Raw genomic sequence first — 14935 nt, forward strand, 5'->3', positions numbered from 1 at the left:
CACACAAACACGGGGAGAACACCCCCATCGAACACAGGGCCTTCTTGCTGTGAGGCGACAGTGGTACTGTGGTACACTGCACCACCATGCTGCCCCCTTTCCAGTACAGTACATGTCCATTAGCTCTGTTAGGGCGTGCAAGGTGTAGGTCCAAAAAGCACAGTGCGAGGCAGATGACAGTTTACAAGATTTTAAGAAGAACATGATGGTCTGACAGGCAGTAGACCGTACACAAGTTGGCAGCGTTGATAGTAGAGGCAGGGGTAAAACAAACCGTAGTCAGGTTCAGGCGAAAATTGAGAACACAGCAAACAGAGTCCAAAAGGACAGGGCAAAGCAGAGTCAAAAACAAGAACAAGATATGGCACACGAGCAAAACTTACTAGACACAAATGCTGGAAAGTAGGCACAAGGCTTAACAATCTGGCAACAGTCTATGACAAGAGGTACTGTACAAGACATGACATCTACACAGAACTAGTCAAACAGGAACCAACTGTAAGTATTCAAAATAAAACAGGAAACTAAACAGAACAGGGCTAAGAGGCAGAATTTGTGACAAGCTGCTGTTTTTTAGTAGTTATCACTGCTGGGTGTAGTGAAAGTCACAGTAAGACAGTGTGTTGAAAACAGTGTTAGTAAAATACTGTTTCCCCCTCCTGAGGCTGCGTGCAGCTTGCCAGAATCGTTTTGATGCAGAACATTAGTCCTCCTCCATGACCTCCCAGGCCTGAGCTTTTGCCTCCACAACAGCCCGGGCTGCAGCACGCTTGGTTGATCGATTTGTGTTGACAATAGAGGTGGAGAACATAATTTTTAACTTTCCAGCCTCACTCTGGAGGAGAGTCTGATTGAGACTCTTGAGCAAGACTCTAGATCAGATCCCTGAGGCGTGAAGATCTCAACAGACCCAACAGACCCTCACAATACTTTTGGGCCTGCCAAGTCTTTCCAGCATAGTTGTATCCTCCTCTGCCAGCGGATACTACTCACTATCAGGTGGTGATCAGTTGACAGCTCAGCCCTTCTCTTCACCCGAGTGTCCAAAACATATGGTCAAAGGTGAGATGACATAACTACAAAGTCTATCATTGACCTCCATTCTAGGGTGTCCTGGTGCCACATGCACTAATGTTCCTTATGTTTGAACATGGTGTTTGTTATAGCCAAAATATGCCTAGGACAGTCAGTCCAATAACATAACTTCACTTGGGAAGGGAAGGCTGTTCCTTCCAATCCCACCTCTTCAGGTGTCACTGTCATTACCCACATGGGTGTTAAATTCCCCCAGCAAAATGATGAGTCCCCAGTTGGAGCAATTTTCAACACTCCCTCCAGGGACCCAAGGAAGGATGGGTAATCCACAGTGTAGTGCAGCCCACAGGCAAACAACAGTGACCTATCCTTCATACATAGACATACAGTATGTCTATGTATGACGAGAGGACTGCACAGGGGTGAGCATGACATGTGTATTTGCCCTAGAGGAGGTAGGGTGATTCTAACTGTGCTACTTGTGAGGTTCCAGGTGGTAGTACCTTGGCCCCTGGCTCTAGCTTAGCTCTTCCTGAATTAGTGGTAGTGGAGTTAATCTGGAACCTACAGTAGCTCTGTGGACCCCTGGTTCTTGTTCCCCAACTACATTACTCCTCACGCATTCACTTCCAGTAGGTCTGCGAGGGGTGTCCTACTAATGAAGAGACTGTAGTGGGGGCCTACAGAATGTCCTTCTCAGAGTAAAATGCTTCTCACTTTTTTTTAACTGCTTTAGACAGAGGCACCGATCCAGGGCTTTAGAAGCTGCCTCCCTGGGGCACCAGTAGATTGAGTCCACTCTTTGATGGCTCTGTCTACTGGACTCCTGAGGGAACTGGCAGTCTTCCAATGTTCTTCATACTTAAGCACATACACGTACATTTGGGGCCGGGGGGTGATCCCTTACTTCGTAAGGCCCTGGTAGAGACAACCACACTGTGGCCTGTTAGCTCAGTAGAGCAAGGGCCGGAGGTTCTAGGTTCAAACCAAGAGCAGTTGTTGTGCTTCTGGAATTCCGCCACAATTTTCATACACTTCAGTTTCAACACTCACATTCAAGCTGGGCTGCGTGGCCCTGGGGTGCCTGTCTTGCTGGGGCAGGGAGGCAATGGCTCTAGGGGTGCTGCGGGACCTGCCTGGGGTCACAGGGGCGGTAGGTCCCTCCCCATGAGTGAGAATAACTGAATAGTATGGGCGTGAGCATGTATGTGAGGGCGCACGGGTTTACATACTGTATGATTGGGTGAATGTATGAATGTATGTGTTATTTGGTGTGTGTGTGTATGCATGTGTGTGTGTGTGCCTGCGTGATATGGTGGGTGCATGGGAGGTCTGGTTTCAGTCCGGGGTGCATGGTTACCCTGCCTGGGTGGTCTCTTTTGCAGACTCCACCAACTGCCAGCCTTGTGTTGCAGGCCCAACATGGTGCCAAGGGCAATGGTTGGACTGTTGTGGTGGCCCTACTTAGCTCTTGTGGGTGTGGCAGACTGGGGGTAGGTTCCTCTGGTCACAAGGGCTTCTCCTGGTGGGATACCTACAGGCTATGGAGTGAGTGCTTGGGCTCCAACCTCTGGGGCTGACCCACTTACTGGGGGGGAAGATTTGCTTCTGGTTCTCCCAGGGTCGGCAGGCATTGACCCATCAGTGGCCCGGTCTGGCCCCAGCTACAGCTCTGCCTGGGAGGTTCAGCGTGGTCAACTCAGCTCATGGCCCCTGTACTCCTGAAACTGAAGGAGTGGGTACACTGTCCACTGGGTTTCTTCTTACTGCTTGACTGGGTGTAGTGCCAGGCTCCTCTCATCTCCCTGGCTTTCATAACTGGCACTGTTCATGCACCAATGCCTGCCTTGACTTTCTGGTGGGACACTACACCTGGACTAAAAAACAGACATCTTAATTTAGTCCTGTATACTGTACTAACAAATATACTAGTTGACTACTTAATAATGTGTTAATGTATTAATTAATACTCTCATTTGTGCCTGTGTGGTGTGCCTTTAATTATTTATGTTTATTCATTTACAATTTAACTTTTCTTTCCCGCTGTTGGTTGTATTAGCTGTATCCTTGCTCTCGACCCCAACCTCCCCCCCACACACACACTCCTGTCCACAAACTCCAAAGCTGATGTCAGAAATTTGCACAGATCAGAAAATAGGAGGAGTGCATATTGTTAATATTATCTTCTTGATAAAGCAAAAATGTCCGTTATGATACAACATTAGTGAATATACTACAGAGGTCATTTACTTCATTAATATGTTTCTCTTTATTTGCACTGATTCATATTTTTCCTAGAGAACAATCAAAGCTGTGGATACAAATTATGTTAAGCAGTTCGGGAAGCACATTCTGTGCTCATGCCTTACAGCTGAAACACGTGTGCTTGTTGGTTACAAAGTATTAACCACTGTGCAAATCTTTAGAAAGTCCGAAATGACTCCTCTGATATGAGGCAAATTCAGACCGTAAACTAGAGGGTTGTTGATGGGAGGAATGATCAAAAACTCCAAAGATAAAGCAGCAATGACAAATGTATTTAACTTATCCATGTTGTATTGACTCAGTGAAACCTCAATAAAAACTGAGATGCAAAAGTTCACAAAGGTCAGAATGTGGGGCAGACAGGTCTGCAGCGCTTTCCCTCTGAACTCAGACGAGCTTCTCCTGCAAACAAGCAGAATACGCAGGTAGGAGTAGAGCACCAAGAACAGGGGGATGAAAACTGATGCCACAGCAAGACACTGACCGGCTGTTTTAATCACAGTGGTGTCCAAACAGGAAAGTTCAATGACAGACCAGTTGGTGCAAAAGATCCTGCTCAGCCTATAGCCACATAAAGGAAAACTGCTGGACAGATAAAATGTGAAGAAGCCTCCAAACATACATACAGGATAGATCACAGCAAAGACCAAAAGGTACTGAGCTTTTCTCAATGTGATTTTGCTGTGATAGTGTAAAGGATGGCAGATAGCAACAAATCTATCATAGGCCATGATGCTGAGAATGTTCACATCATGAGCTTTGTATGTGTGAATAACATACAACTGTAGGAAGCAGAACGGACGCGAGATGAGATGAGTGTCAGACAGCAGATCCATCAGGAACCTGGGGAAGAAGCCTGACGTCCCGTACAGAGAGTTAAAACACAGGAAGGAAATGAAAATGTACATGGGCTGATGCAGAGACTTCTCCAGACAGACGCTCAGAATGATGACGACATTAGCAGAGATGATGGTCATGAAGAGCAACAGACAGAGACAGAAGAAGAGATATCTGAGGGAGCCAAGGTCTGAGAACACAGTGAACTCAAAGGAGGATGGGGCCACGCTGGAGTTGCTCATGGCTGCAGAACAGCAGAGCTCAGACTGACAGGGAAGCAAAACCTTTTAATCAAAATCTTCTTAAAAAATAGCCTGCATTGAAACCCTACACCAACTGAATAATTACAAATCAGAAAAACTTTCCACATCAAAACTATGAACTAAAAAAATATTACAATCTCAGTCATAAGTAACCTTAAATAGTTCAAATTCTATTGTCTTTGAAAGTCAGCCAGCACCTTGTCCTGACCTACTCTAAATGAAGTGAGGTGCTTGACTTCATCCAGTTTTGCTGCTACATTTAGATCATTCAACACACACACACACACACACACACACACACACACACACACACACACACACACACACACACACACACACACACACACACACACACACACACACACACACACACACACACACACCTAGGAACATGTGACCAATATCACAAGCTTTAATCATGTCAAACTGCCGCCCAGGCCGGTCACATAGAACGATAATCATAAGCTGCTGCACAGATTTATGTTTGGTTCAAATGCCAATATGAACAGGGAAAATGAAGGAACGTTTGCTATACTTATAACAGAGACATAATTAATAAATCAGTGTTTTATTTGTATTTGTGTTGTATTTAGATACATGATGATACTGATTTTGTACAAAGTAAGTAAGTAAGTATATATATATATATATATATATATACACACGCACACACACATGCACAGTCAAATGGGACAATATCTCCTTGTGATTGCTATAAATTATGTAGGCACTAGTTTGGTTTGTACATCTTCATTAATGCAGAAATGACTCCTCTGATTTGAGGCAGATTCAAGCCATAAACGAGAGGATTACTGATGGGGGGAATGATCAGAAACTCCAGAGACACAGCCACAATAACAAATGTATTCACTTCATCAACCCTATAAAGACTCAGTGAGACTTCACAAAACACAGAGATGCAAAAGTTTAGAAATGTGATGACGTGGGGCAGACAGGTCTGCAGAGCCTTCCCTCTAAACTCAGACAAGCTTTTTCTGCAAACCAGGAGAATACGAAGGTAGGAGTAGAGGACAAAGACCAGCGGCAGGAAGATAAACGCTGCCCCAACAAACTGGCCTGAAAGGCTGAGCTCAGATGTGTCCTCACAGGAGAGCTGCATGACAGACCAGCTGGTGCAAAAGATCCTGCTCAGTTTATAGCCACATAAAGGCAAATAACTGAGCCGATAGAACAGGTGGCCTAACATACACACGGGGTACAACACAGCAACAAGCAGCAGATACAGTATCATCCTGAATGACATCTTACTGTGGTAGTGTAGAGGCTGACAGATAGCCAGCAGCCTGTCATAGGCCATGACAGTAAGGATATTCAGCTCATAGCCTTTATAAGTGTGAATAACATAAATCTGTAGGAAGCAGAACGGACGGGAGATGAGATGAGCGTCAGACAGCAGGTCCATCAGGAACCTGGGGAAGAAGCCGACGGAGCCGTACACAGAGTTTAGAGACAGACAGCAGATGAAAATGTACATGGGCTGATGCAGAGACTTCTCCAGACAGACGCTCAGAATGATGACGACATTAGCAGAGATGATGGTCATGAAGAGCAACAGACACAGACAGAAGAAGAGATATCTGAGGGAGCCAAGGTCTGAGAACACAGTGAACTCAAAGGAGGACGGGGCCACGCTGGAGTTGCTCATGTCTGCAGAGAAATAAAAAATAATGGGAAAAGAAATGATCCAGATGGAAACAGAGAATCAGGTAATACTGAAGCTAAACTGTCCCTGAAGGCACCACCAAACTTGTGCTGTGTAACAACGACTAACTGCTGCCTTTACTTTAGGTGCTGTGATCTTATGCAGCCTTTGAGAGTCATGTCTCAGTTCCTATCAAATCACAGACGCCTCCCCTGATCTAATCCCCATGGAGGCGGCTGCTGTACAGGTTCATCCATGTTTTGTTTTGCTGAGATGTGTCATCTCAGAGACGTCGTTGCCAGTGAGTTCACATTTTCTATTGGGCAGCAGATACCTGCTGTAACAACTCCACACACTTTGAGATGCAAAGATTAAACGTTCTACGACGCTGCGCAAAGAGTGAGAAGATTCAAGCCGCGTCTACCTTCGCTGATTGTGGACAACGTAAGGTCACTGGACAATAAAATGGACAAACCGACAGCTCTAGTTAGAGAGGAGAGAATCTTTGCTCTGCATGACGTCAGCGTTGACATTGAGGGGTTCAGCATCGTGCGCTTTGAGACCGAGTGGGGACCAGGACAAAGCAATGAGGGGGTATGCGTTTTTGTTAACATCGAACCCTGACATCGAACTGCGGGCCTCCGTCCATATTATTTACCCAGGTCAAAACCAGATAGGCAGAATGGCAGAGGTACACAAGAGGCAGGCAAGCAGATGGTCAAACAGGTAATCAGGTCAAAATATGTTCAGGCAAGGCTACAGTACCAGTAGGGATGATCCAGAATCTCACATGGTCGTTAACAGGCAGGGAAGAAACGAGGAATGCGGGAACGGATTACAAAACTCACGATCTGGCAGGGAACTAGGGTAAACGCTAGTGTTTAAGTAAGAAGTAAATGACAGGATTGTGAACAGCTGCGTAATCATGTGACTGAAATGTAAAGCGGTAAAATGGCATGACTGAACAGAAACCGGAAGTAACTACAAAATAAAACAGGAAATGCGCGACAAAAAAAACCCAGAGTGTGAGACCACGCTGGTAAAGTACAGCACAGACCTGGCACCATTTTTAAGGAAAATGTGTCAATCTAATGAGAACGGTTTTACACCTTTGCTACATGTGTCTGCTGTAATAGTGATGAAAATAAGTGAAACCTAGTTACGTTAAACTTAACTTACATAAAACTTAACACACATCAACCAGATTCTTTAGCACATAAATAAAAGTGTCACTGCGGTCTAAAAGTAACAGACCCACATGCACAGCTCGGGAGGCTTAAAGGTAAGTTGAAGGAGGTTAATACCAACGCCGTCGGAATACAGGCAATTGTCAAAACACAGGAGCAGAATGGCAGCAGTACAAAGGTGGCAGGCAAAAACGTGGTCAAAATCACAGGCAGTAGGTGGGGATTAGGCTATTATCAAAACCGAAAACTATGGCTACGAGTTATCAACAAAGACTAATAATTGGTAAGTAATGCAAGAACGCTGGTACGTGGTGGTAGGACTCAACAATCTGGCAGAGAACTAAGGCGAGTACTGGTGATTAAATACAAAGCCTGTGATTACCAGATTGACAGTAGCTGAACTGATCACGTGACCGGGAGTAAGCGAGATGAAAACATGGTGAAACAGAAACCGGAAATGACTACAAAATAAAACAGGAAGTAACATGCAGAACCAAAACCCTGGATTGTGACAAAAAGAGCCTAAACAGATCATTCATTTATGGTACAATGCATCCACTGAGAAATGAAAGAACAGGTCTAAGAGGAAGGGGTGGTGGAGGAAGAGAAAAACGAGGAAGGATAAGGAGACAAGCAGTGTGGGGGAAAATTGGAGCCACTGTAGTTGTCCTGTAGTTGACCATGTCCTGGGCTGTGGTGACACAAGTGCAGCCATATTTGAGTGACTTCACATTATCCATTATCAGAACCTTCAGGGAGGAGAACTATAAAGTCAAGCCTACAGCCACTATTGATCCTCTTTGGCTTAGACCTCCTCTATCCCTCCTGGCAAAGAACAACACAGACCTGGAACCTTTTTTATGGCCTGAAGTCAAATACTAATTGAAGATTTTTGTGGAGGAGTGTCAAACAGGTGCTATGGTGAGCTCATACTGGTCTTACTGGTTTCTAATAGTTAGGAACAGATGGTTTCTCTTTGGTCACAAAGCTAAAACAATGGAATTTGGTCTGTTTGAATGACGTCAGTGTTAACTGTTTTGTAAAAGGGAGGAGAAAATGTGTCAATCCAATGAGAACGGGTTCACACATTTGCTACATGTGTCTGATGGTCTGCTGGAATAGTGATAATGAAAATAAGTGAAACCTAGTTATGCAAAACAGGTCAAAGCCACTGTCGACTGTTCTTTTTGCATACTCGTCATGGTGGTGGAACCTCATATCCGTGTTCACCTCCTTCGAGCCATGGGAGAAGCTGTGGAGACAAATCTAAAGATACCAGGGATGGATGAGGCCCCTGTTAGAGCTAAAATAGACTGATGTGGACCATGTGGAGTCTCTGACCTAACCCAGACCAAAGACGGCACACTGAGGTGGATTTTTGTCTTTCAACAGCTGTGCTGTGTAGGACATGAGTAATAAATGACGCTTTTTTGGTTAATGTGACAAAGTTTATGGCAGGGGAGACTTAATTTGCTTTAAATGTTGAGCATCAGTGTGTTATGTGACACATGGTGCTGCTTGTACTTGTATGTTCGAGGGCTTGTGTGTATTGTCAACGTTTGGCGTTGAAGCCAAAGTGAATGGTTTTGCTTAAAAAAAAAAAAATTCTTTTTGATCTGGAAAAGGTTTGGAGTTCAAGTGTTTGGAGAATGTGTTGAGATGTTATGGATTTGTGTTTACTGTTGTCAAAAAGTGTGGCGTAGCAATCAAGATAAACTGTAAGGGAAAGAGTGTGCAGCTGTGGAGCTGACGCTTGACATCATGGCATGTTTAATGGCCAGTTGCCTTTATTATTTTAATATTAATGAACATCCAAGCAGATTACAGTCTAATTGTTGTACATAACAACCTTGGAGTAATAAAAGTTGAAGTCAGCCAGTACATCTATCATACAGATGAACTCACTTTGCTCACTTTAAAATATAAATGCCATTAAAGGCCATTTCTGCACCAGTGTGATTTCCTCCCGTTTTTGCTTATGGGATGACTTACCAGACATGATTCAGGATACTGAAGCATAATCACCGTTCGTATGTTTGGACTGGTTCTCAACAAAGGTAGGATAACGAAGTATGAGTGTGGGATTTTGGTTTCCTGTATCATGCAAACACACAATAAATCCTTTATTATGGTTTCCATTTACTTGTTGCTTTGTGCTTTTTAAAATTGTTTGGGAATAATTCCATCTTAAATCTTACAATCACTTCTCTGATCTGAGGCAAATTCAGGCCATAAACTATGGGATTACTGATGGGAGGAATTATCAGAAACTCTAAAGATAAAACGACATTGACAAATGGATTTACTTCATTAACCTTATATTGACTCAATAAAACTTCACAGAATATCGAGATGCAAAAGTTTATGAAGGTCACAATGTGGGGCAGACAGGTCTGCAGCGCCTTCCCTCTGAACTCAGACACACTTCGTCTACAAACAAGCAGAATACGCAGGTAGGAGTAGAGGACGAAAACCAGCGGCAGGAAGATAGTGGTCACAGCAATGAACTGTCCTGTTATGCTGTTTTGGGTTGTATCCACGCAGAAGAGATGAATCACAGACCAGCTCGTGCAAAACACACTGTCCAGTTTGTTTCCACACAAAGTCATACTGCTAGCTTCATAGAGAAAGTAGCTTAGCAGACATAATGGATAAAGCACTGCAACAGATAAAACATGCTGCACCCTCTTACAGGACATCTTACTGTGGTAGTGTAGAGGCTGACAGATAGCCAGCAGCCTGTCATAGGCCATGACAGTGAGGATATTGATCTCATGTGTTTTATATGTGTGAATAACATAAATCTGTAGGAAGCAGAACGGACGCGAGATGAGATGAGCGTCAGACAGCAGGTCCATCAGGAACCTGGGGAAGAAGCCGACGGAGCCGTACACAGAGTTTAGAGACAGACAGCAGATGAAAATGTACATGGGCTGATGCAGAGACTTCTCCAGACAGACACTCATGAATGATGACGACATTAGCAGAGATGATGGTCATGAAGAGCAACAGACACAGACAGAAGAAGAGATATCTGAGGGAGCCAAGGTCTGAGAACACAGTGAACTCAAAGGAGGACGGGGCCACGCTGGAGTTGGTCATGGCTGCAGAGAAATAAAAAATAATGGGAAAAGAAATGATCCAGATGGAAACAGAGAATCAGGTAATACTGAAGCTAAACTGTCCCTGAAGGCACCACCAAACTTGTGCTGTGTAACAACGACTAACTGCTGCCTTTACTTTAGGTGCTGTGATCTTATGCAGCCTTTGAGAGTCATGTCTCAGTTCCTATCAAATCACAGACGCCTCCCCTGATCTAATCCCCATGGAGGCGGCTGCTGCACAGGTTCATCCATGTTTTGTTTTGCTGAGATGTGTCATCTCAGAGACGTCGTTGCCAGTGAGTTCACATTTTCTATTGGGCAGCAGATACCTGCTGTAACAACTCCACACACTTTGAGATGCAAAGATGAAACTTCCTACCAGTGTGCAGGCCTTACTGCAACACACTTCCATCGCTCTGTCTTACCGTCTTGTCTTGAAGGAGGACGGGATCAGGCTGGAGATGCTCATGGCCAAAGCACAACAGTGCTGGAAAAAGAGAAATGAGAGTAAAGGAGGACCAGCACATCTGATAACCTCAGCAACACAAACCTGGATTAATATGATTATTGAGCATAATACAATTTCAGAAACATTATAATACAAAAAACATACCAGTTTAAACCAAACTAAATTACGTAGGTAGGTGTAAAATTACACCTACATATGCAGCACCGCCTCTGGTCTAGTCCAGACTTATCAACTTTTATTCTGCCTTTCAGTATCACGTGCATCACGTCTTGAGGGAAGAAGTCTCCACTCAATGACAACTGTCACTGCCTGAAAGAAGCTCTATACAAATGAAACAAAATTGAGCTGATTTTTTATTCTCCTCTTTTCTGATGCAGGAAAGGGAATGTGTGAGTTCAAATATTGACTTTTATTGCTGTGCATTGTATAAAGCCCCTCCCCATTATAACCACTTCTTAATACAACTCCAGCTCCCACCGTGGCCTTGATAATAAAAAAACAAAAACATCATTTCTTTAATTATTTGTAATTAACATTATTATCAAAGTGTTTTTGTAGCCGATGAATCATCTAAACTGCATGACAAAAAACAAATGAATTGATTTGGATATTGTACTTTATTATTATGTGTGGTACAGTGGGTAAAACTGTCACCTCACAGCGAGAAGGTCCTGGCTTCGATTCTTCGAGCCTTTCTGTGTGAAGTTTGCGTGTTCCTCCCGTGTTTGCGTGGGTTTCCTCCGGGTTCTGCGGCTTTTTTCCCACGGTCCAAAAAAAAACACGCGTTAGGTAGATTAATTACTCTGAATTGCCCGAAGGTGTGAGTGTGTGTGTGAATGGTTGTCTTTCTGTGTGCTGCCCTGCGATGAACTGGCAACCTGTCCAGGACACCCGCTTCGGATGTTATCAGCCATAACGAATGGGCTGATCAGAACTTCGCATTCGTACGGGCCAGTAGGGGCCTGCTCTGCCTACTCGCTAACAGCTAGCAGCTAGCTAAGATGCTACGTTCAGCAGCTTTAGAGGTTATTGTGGTTAGGGCTGGATAAAGGGTGGGGGTTCAGGTTACAGTTAGCTAACACAATACCGCTAGCTACTTGCTAAGTTATGCTCGCTAATAAATCAAAATCCAAAACTTCGATCCTCCCGTCGGGACAACAACCGCTCAACAGCGCCCCCTACTGACCCTGCTGGTTAAATCATCTGAGCCGTGATCAACCTTACGGATAAATGACGACGATCTACTGCACCTATTCACCGCTGCCAGCAGGTAGATGGGCACCTACCGGCCCATACGTATGGGCTGATAACCACTGATAATGACCACTGAATGGCGTGAGAACGTCACCCACAGACAGCTGGGATGGGCTCCAGCACCACCTGCAGCAGAAAATGGATGGATGGATTATTATTATTTCCTTTCATTTTTTGTTTATAGTGTTTCATGTGTTTACAAATGAGTGAACAGGTAACTTTCTGCTTATCCTGTCAGGGTTAGCCACAGCAAATGATTCGCATAGTAGATTTGGCAAGCTTTTAAACCGGATGCCCTTTCTGATGCAACTCCTCTCTGAGGGGATTGTGTGTATTTGAGTGAGGATTTTGATGTATTTTTCACTTCATCTTTGCTTTTGTGCTCCTTTAAATATTTCCAACTTTTTTCTGCTTTGGAACATTTCCCTGATTTTATGTGTCACATGCTTATTATTTGCATTTGTGTAAAAATGTTTTTTTAATCAATAAATCTCCCAAAAGAAAGACCTTGTCACGATCTGGGTTTTTGTTTCTAGTTGTTTCCTGTTTTATTTTGGTAGTCTCCTGGTTTCTGTTTCTGCTCGAGCTTCACTTCAGGTTTATGTCTTGTCACAGCTGTCCCTGCTTCACCTGGTCATTATCCACACCTGCACTTTATCAGTAATCAAGTCACTTTGTATTTAACCACCACCTGTGTCCTTGTCCCTGTTTCTAGCCCTGCCGTATATCGTGTACCCTGTTTTGTTCGTTGATTCCGAGCCTGCCTTATCCCTGCCTGTTTTGTCTGCCTTGGTTATCTATTGCTGCCTGTTGCCGACCTTGCCTGCCTGACCACGATCCGATGCCCGACGATTTGGTATTGTAACCCACCTCTCGTGTATGACTTTGCCTGTCCCTGACGCCGTCTCCGCCTGAGCCTGTTTAAACCCCGTATGATCTTCTGTGTATGACGCTGCCTGAATTGGATTCTGAACCTGGAATAAACTGTCCTATTATCACCATCAACGCTGTGTTGCGCTGTGCATGTGGGTCCTCATCCGTGCGTTCGTGACAGACCTCATGTGCGTTGACGTCTCCCTAAGATGGCAAAGTGAAAGAGAGGTTCACACAGGTTTTGGTGAGGTGGGTCATCCACTCTGGTCCCTTTACATCACACCTGAGTTAGGATGTCAGGTACACAGACAGTTGACTGCCCTGTGAGTTTTTGACGAGGGAAAGAAAAATCTAGGCTTGCTAGTGTTAAAGCTTACAGGTTTTTGTGGAAATGCAGTCTTAGGTGACTTATTTTCACAGTTCATAATATAAATTTAATTTGTTTGTTTTCACAATATTGGTTAACTTTCTTTAACATGTGTAAAAAGATACACAATTGAGCTGAGACCTTTTCTTTTTGTTCTCCAGTTTCGCATCATCCACATGTTTGAGACAGAAAATTGAAAGCTTCATCTTCATCTTCATCTTGTTACTGTACATCAATGAAACCCGGCTCACTGAAGGAAAATCATAAAATCACAACAATAATCAACACGTACACATTAGCCGCTGTCTGTTATTCAGCAAACACCATGTCCCAAATTAACTGCACCGCATGTAAACACACAATTCTTTATTATTTCTGAAGTGTCTGTGTGCTGTTCTGATCTGAGGCAGATTAAGGCCGTAAACCAGTGGATTACTGATAGGAGGAATAATCAGAAACTCCAGAGATAAAACTATGACATCGATAGGATTCACATCATCAACCTTATAAAGACTCAGGGAAATTTCAATAAAAACTGAGATACAAAAGTTCATAAAGGTCAGAATGTGGGGCAGACAGGTCTGCAGCGCCTTCCCTCTGAACTCAGCTGAGCTTCTCCTGCAGACGAGCAGAATACGCAGGTAGGAGTAGAGGATGAAGAACAGGGGGATGAAAACTGATGCCACAGCAAGACACTGTCCTGTGATGTTGTTTACGACTTTGTCCACACAGGAGAGAAGAAGTATTGACCAGTTGGTGCAGTAAATATGCTTCAGTGCATTTCCACACAAAGACAAACTAATAGACAGATAGAAAAAGTAGGAAAGTATAAATACAGGGTAGAGCACAGTAAAAACCAGGAGACTCAGCACTGCCCAAAACGTCATCTTACTGTGGTAGTGTAAAGGCTGACAGATAGCTACCAGCCTGTCATAGGCCATGACAGTAAGCAGAGACACCTCATGTCCTACATATGTGTAAATAACATACATCTGAGTGAAGCAGAATGGACGCGAGATGAGATGAGCGTCAGACAGCAGGTCCATCAGGAACCTGGGGAAGAAGCCGACGGAGCCGTACACAGAGTTTAGAGACAGACAGCAGATGAAAATGTACATGGGCTGATGCAGAGACTTCTCCAGACAGACGCTCAGAATGATGACGACATTAGCAGAGATGATGGTCATGAAGAGCAACAGACACAGACAGAAGAAGAGATATCTGAGGGAGCCAAGGTCTGAGAACACAGTGAACTCAAAGGAGGACGGGGCCACGCTGGAGTTGCTCATGGCTGCACAAGGAGAGGGTGGTTAAATAGTAAACCATTTCACTATGAGCAAGATAAACTTGTGCCTTTCAAATTTCAACAAAACCAACAAAATATTTGCACACAATGGTGTAAACGTCAGATGCAAAAAAAAAACGTGGTAAAAATTCCCGGATGTGTACGATTCAGCTCCCGAGTCTTTTAATGTCTGCTCGCCGCATTGTCCAAGTGCCAACAAACTTGAGCCACCAATGCCTTTTATGCTGTTTGTTCCACTTGCACAGCTGAATTCAGAATGGCCCCAAAGGAAGGTGTGTTTTCATTTTTTATAGTTAATTGACATCATTGTCT

At 44.1% G+C, this 14935-nt stretch overlaps 3 protein-coding genes and 1 pseudogene across 3 annotated transcripts; all 4 read right to left on the reverse strand.

Moving 5' to 3' along the window:
- Positions 1 to 3428: 3428 nt before the first annotated feature.
- On the reverse strand, positions 3429 to 4492 carry LOC114846926 (olfactory receptor 6N1-like). Its single transcript, XM_029136172.3, has one exon. It carries the CDS (start codon positions 4377 to 4379, stop codon positions 3429 to 3431), a length of 951 nt encoding a protein of 316 aa, XP_028992005.1. The 5' UTR covers positions 4380 to 4492.
- Positions 4493 to 5096: 604 nt separating this feature from the next.
- On the reverse strand, positions 5097 to 6255 carry LOC114846928 (olfactory receptor 6K3-like). Its single transcript, XM_029136173.3, has one exon. The coding sequence runs from the start codon at positions 6064 to 6066 to the stop codon at positions 5131 to 5133; it is 936 nt and encodes a 311-aa protein (XP_028992006.1). The 5' UTR covers positions 6067 to 6255; the 3' UTR covers positions 5097 to 5130.
- Positions 6256 to 8485: 2230 nt separating this feature from the next.
- Positions 8486 to 10869, reverse strand: LOC114846929 (olfactory receptor 51L1-like; annotated as a pseudogene).
- A 2783-nt stretch (positions 10870 to 13652) lies between these two features.
- On the reverse strand, positions 13653 to 14792 carry LOC114846930 (olfactory receptor 51L1-like). The gene has a single exon (XM_029136174.2). The coding sequence runs from the start codon at positions 14604 to 14606 to the stop codon at positions 13653 to 13655; it is 954 nt and encodes a 317-aa protein (XP_028992007.1). The 5' UTR covers positions 14607 to 14792.
- Between the last annotated feature and the right edge of the window lie 143 nt (positions 14793 to 14935).

Source organism: Betta splendens, chromosome 21 (assembly GCF_900634795.4).
Source record: "Betta splendens chromosome 21, fBetSpl5.4, whole genome shotgun sequence".
NCBI classification, from domain to species: domain Eukaryota; kingdom Metazoa; phylum Chordata; class Actinopteri; order Anabantiformes; family Osphronemidae; genus Betta; species Betta splendens.

What these genes read in the sequence shown, in the direction of transcription:
- LOC114846926 (XM_029136172.3), bottom strand. Translation starts at nt 4,379, where the DNA reads ATGAGCAACTCCAGCGTGGCCCCATCCTCCTTTGAGTTCACTGTGTTC.
- LOC114846928 (XM_029136173.3), bottom strand. Translation starts at nt 6,066, where the DNA reads ATGAGCAACTCCAGCGTGGCCCCGTCCTCCTTTGAGTTCACTGTGTTC.
- LOC114846930 (XM_029136174.2), bottom strand. Translation starts at nt 14,606, where the DNA reads ATGAGCAACTCCAGCGTGGCCCCGTCCTCCTTTGAGTTCACTGTGTTC.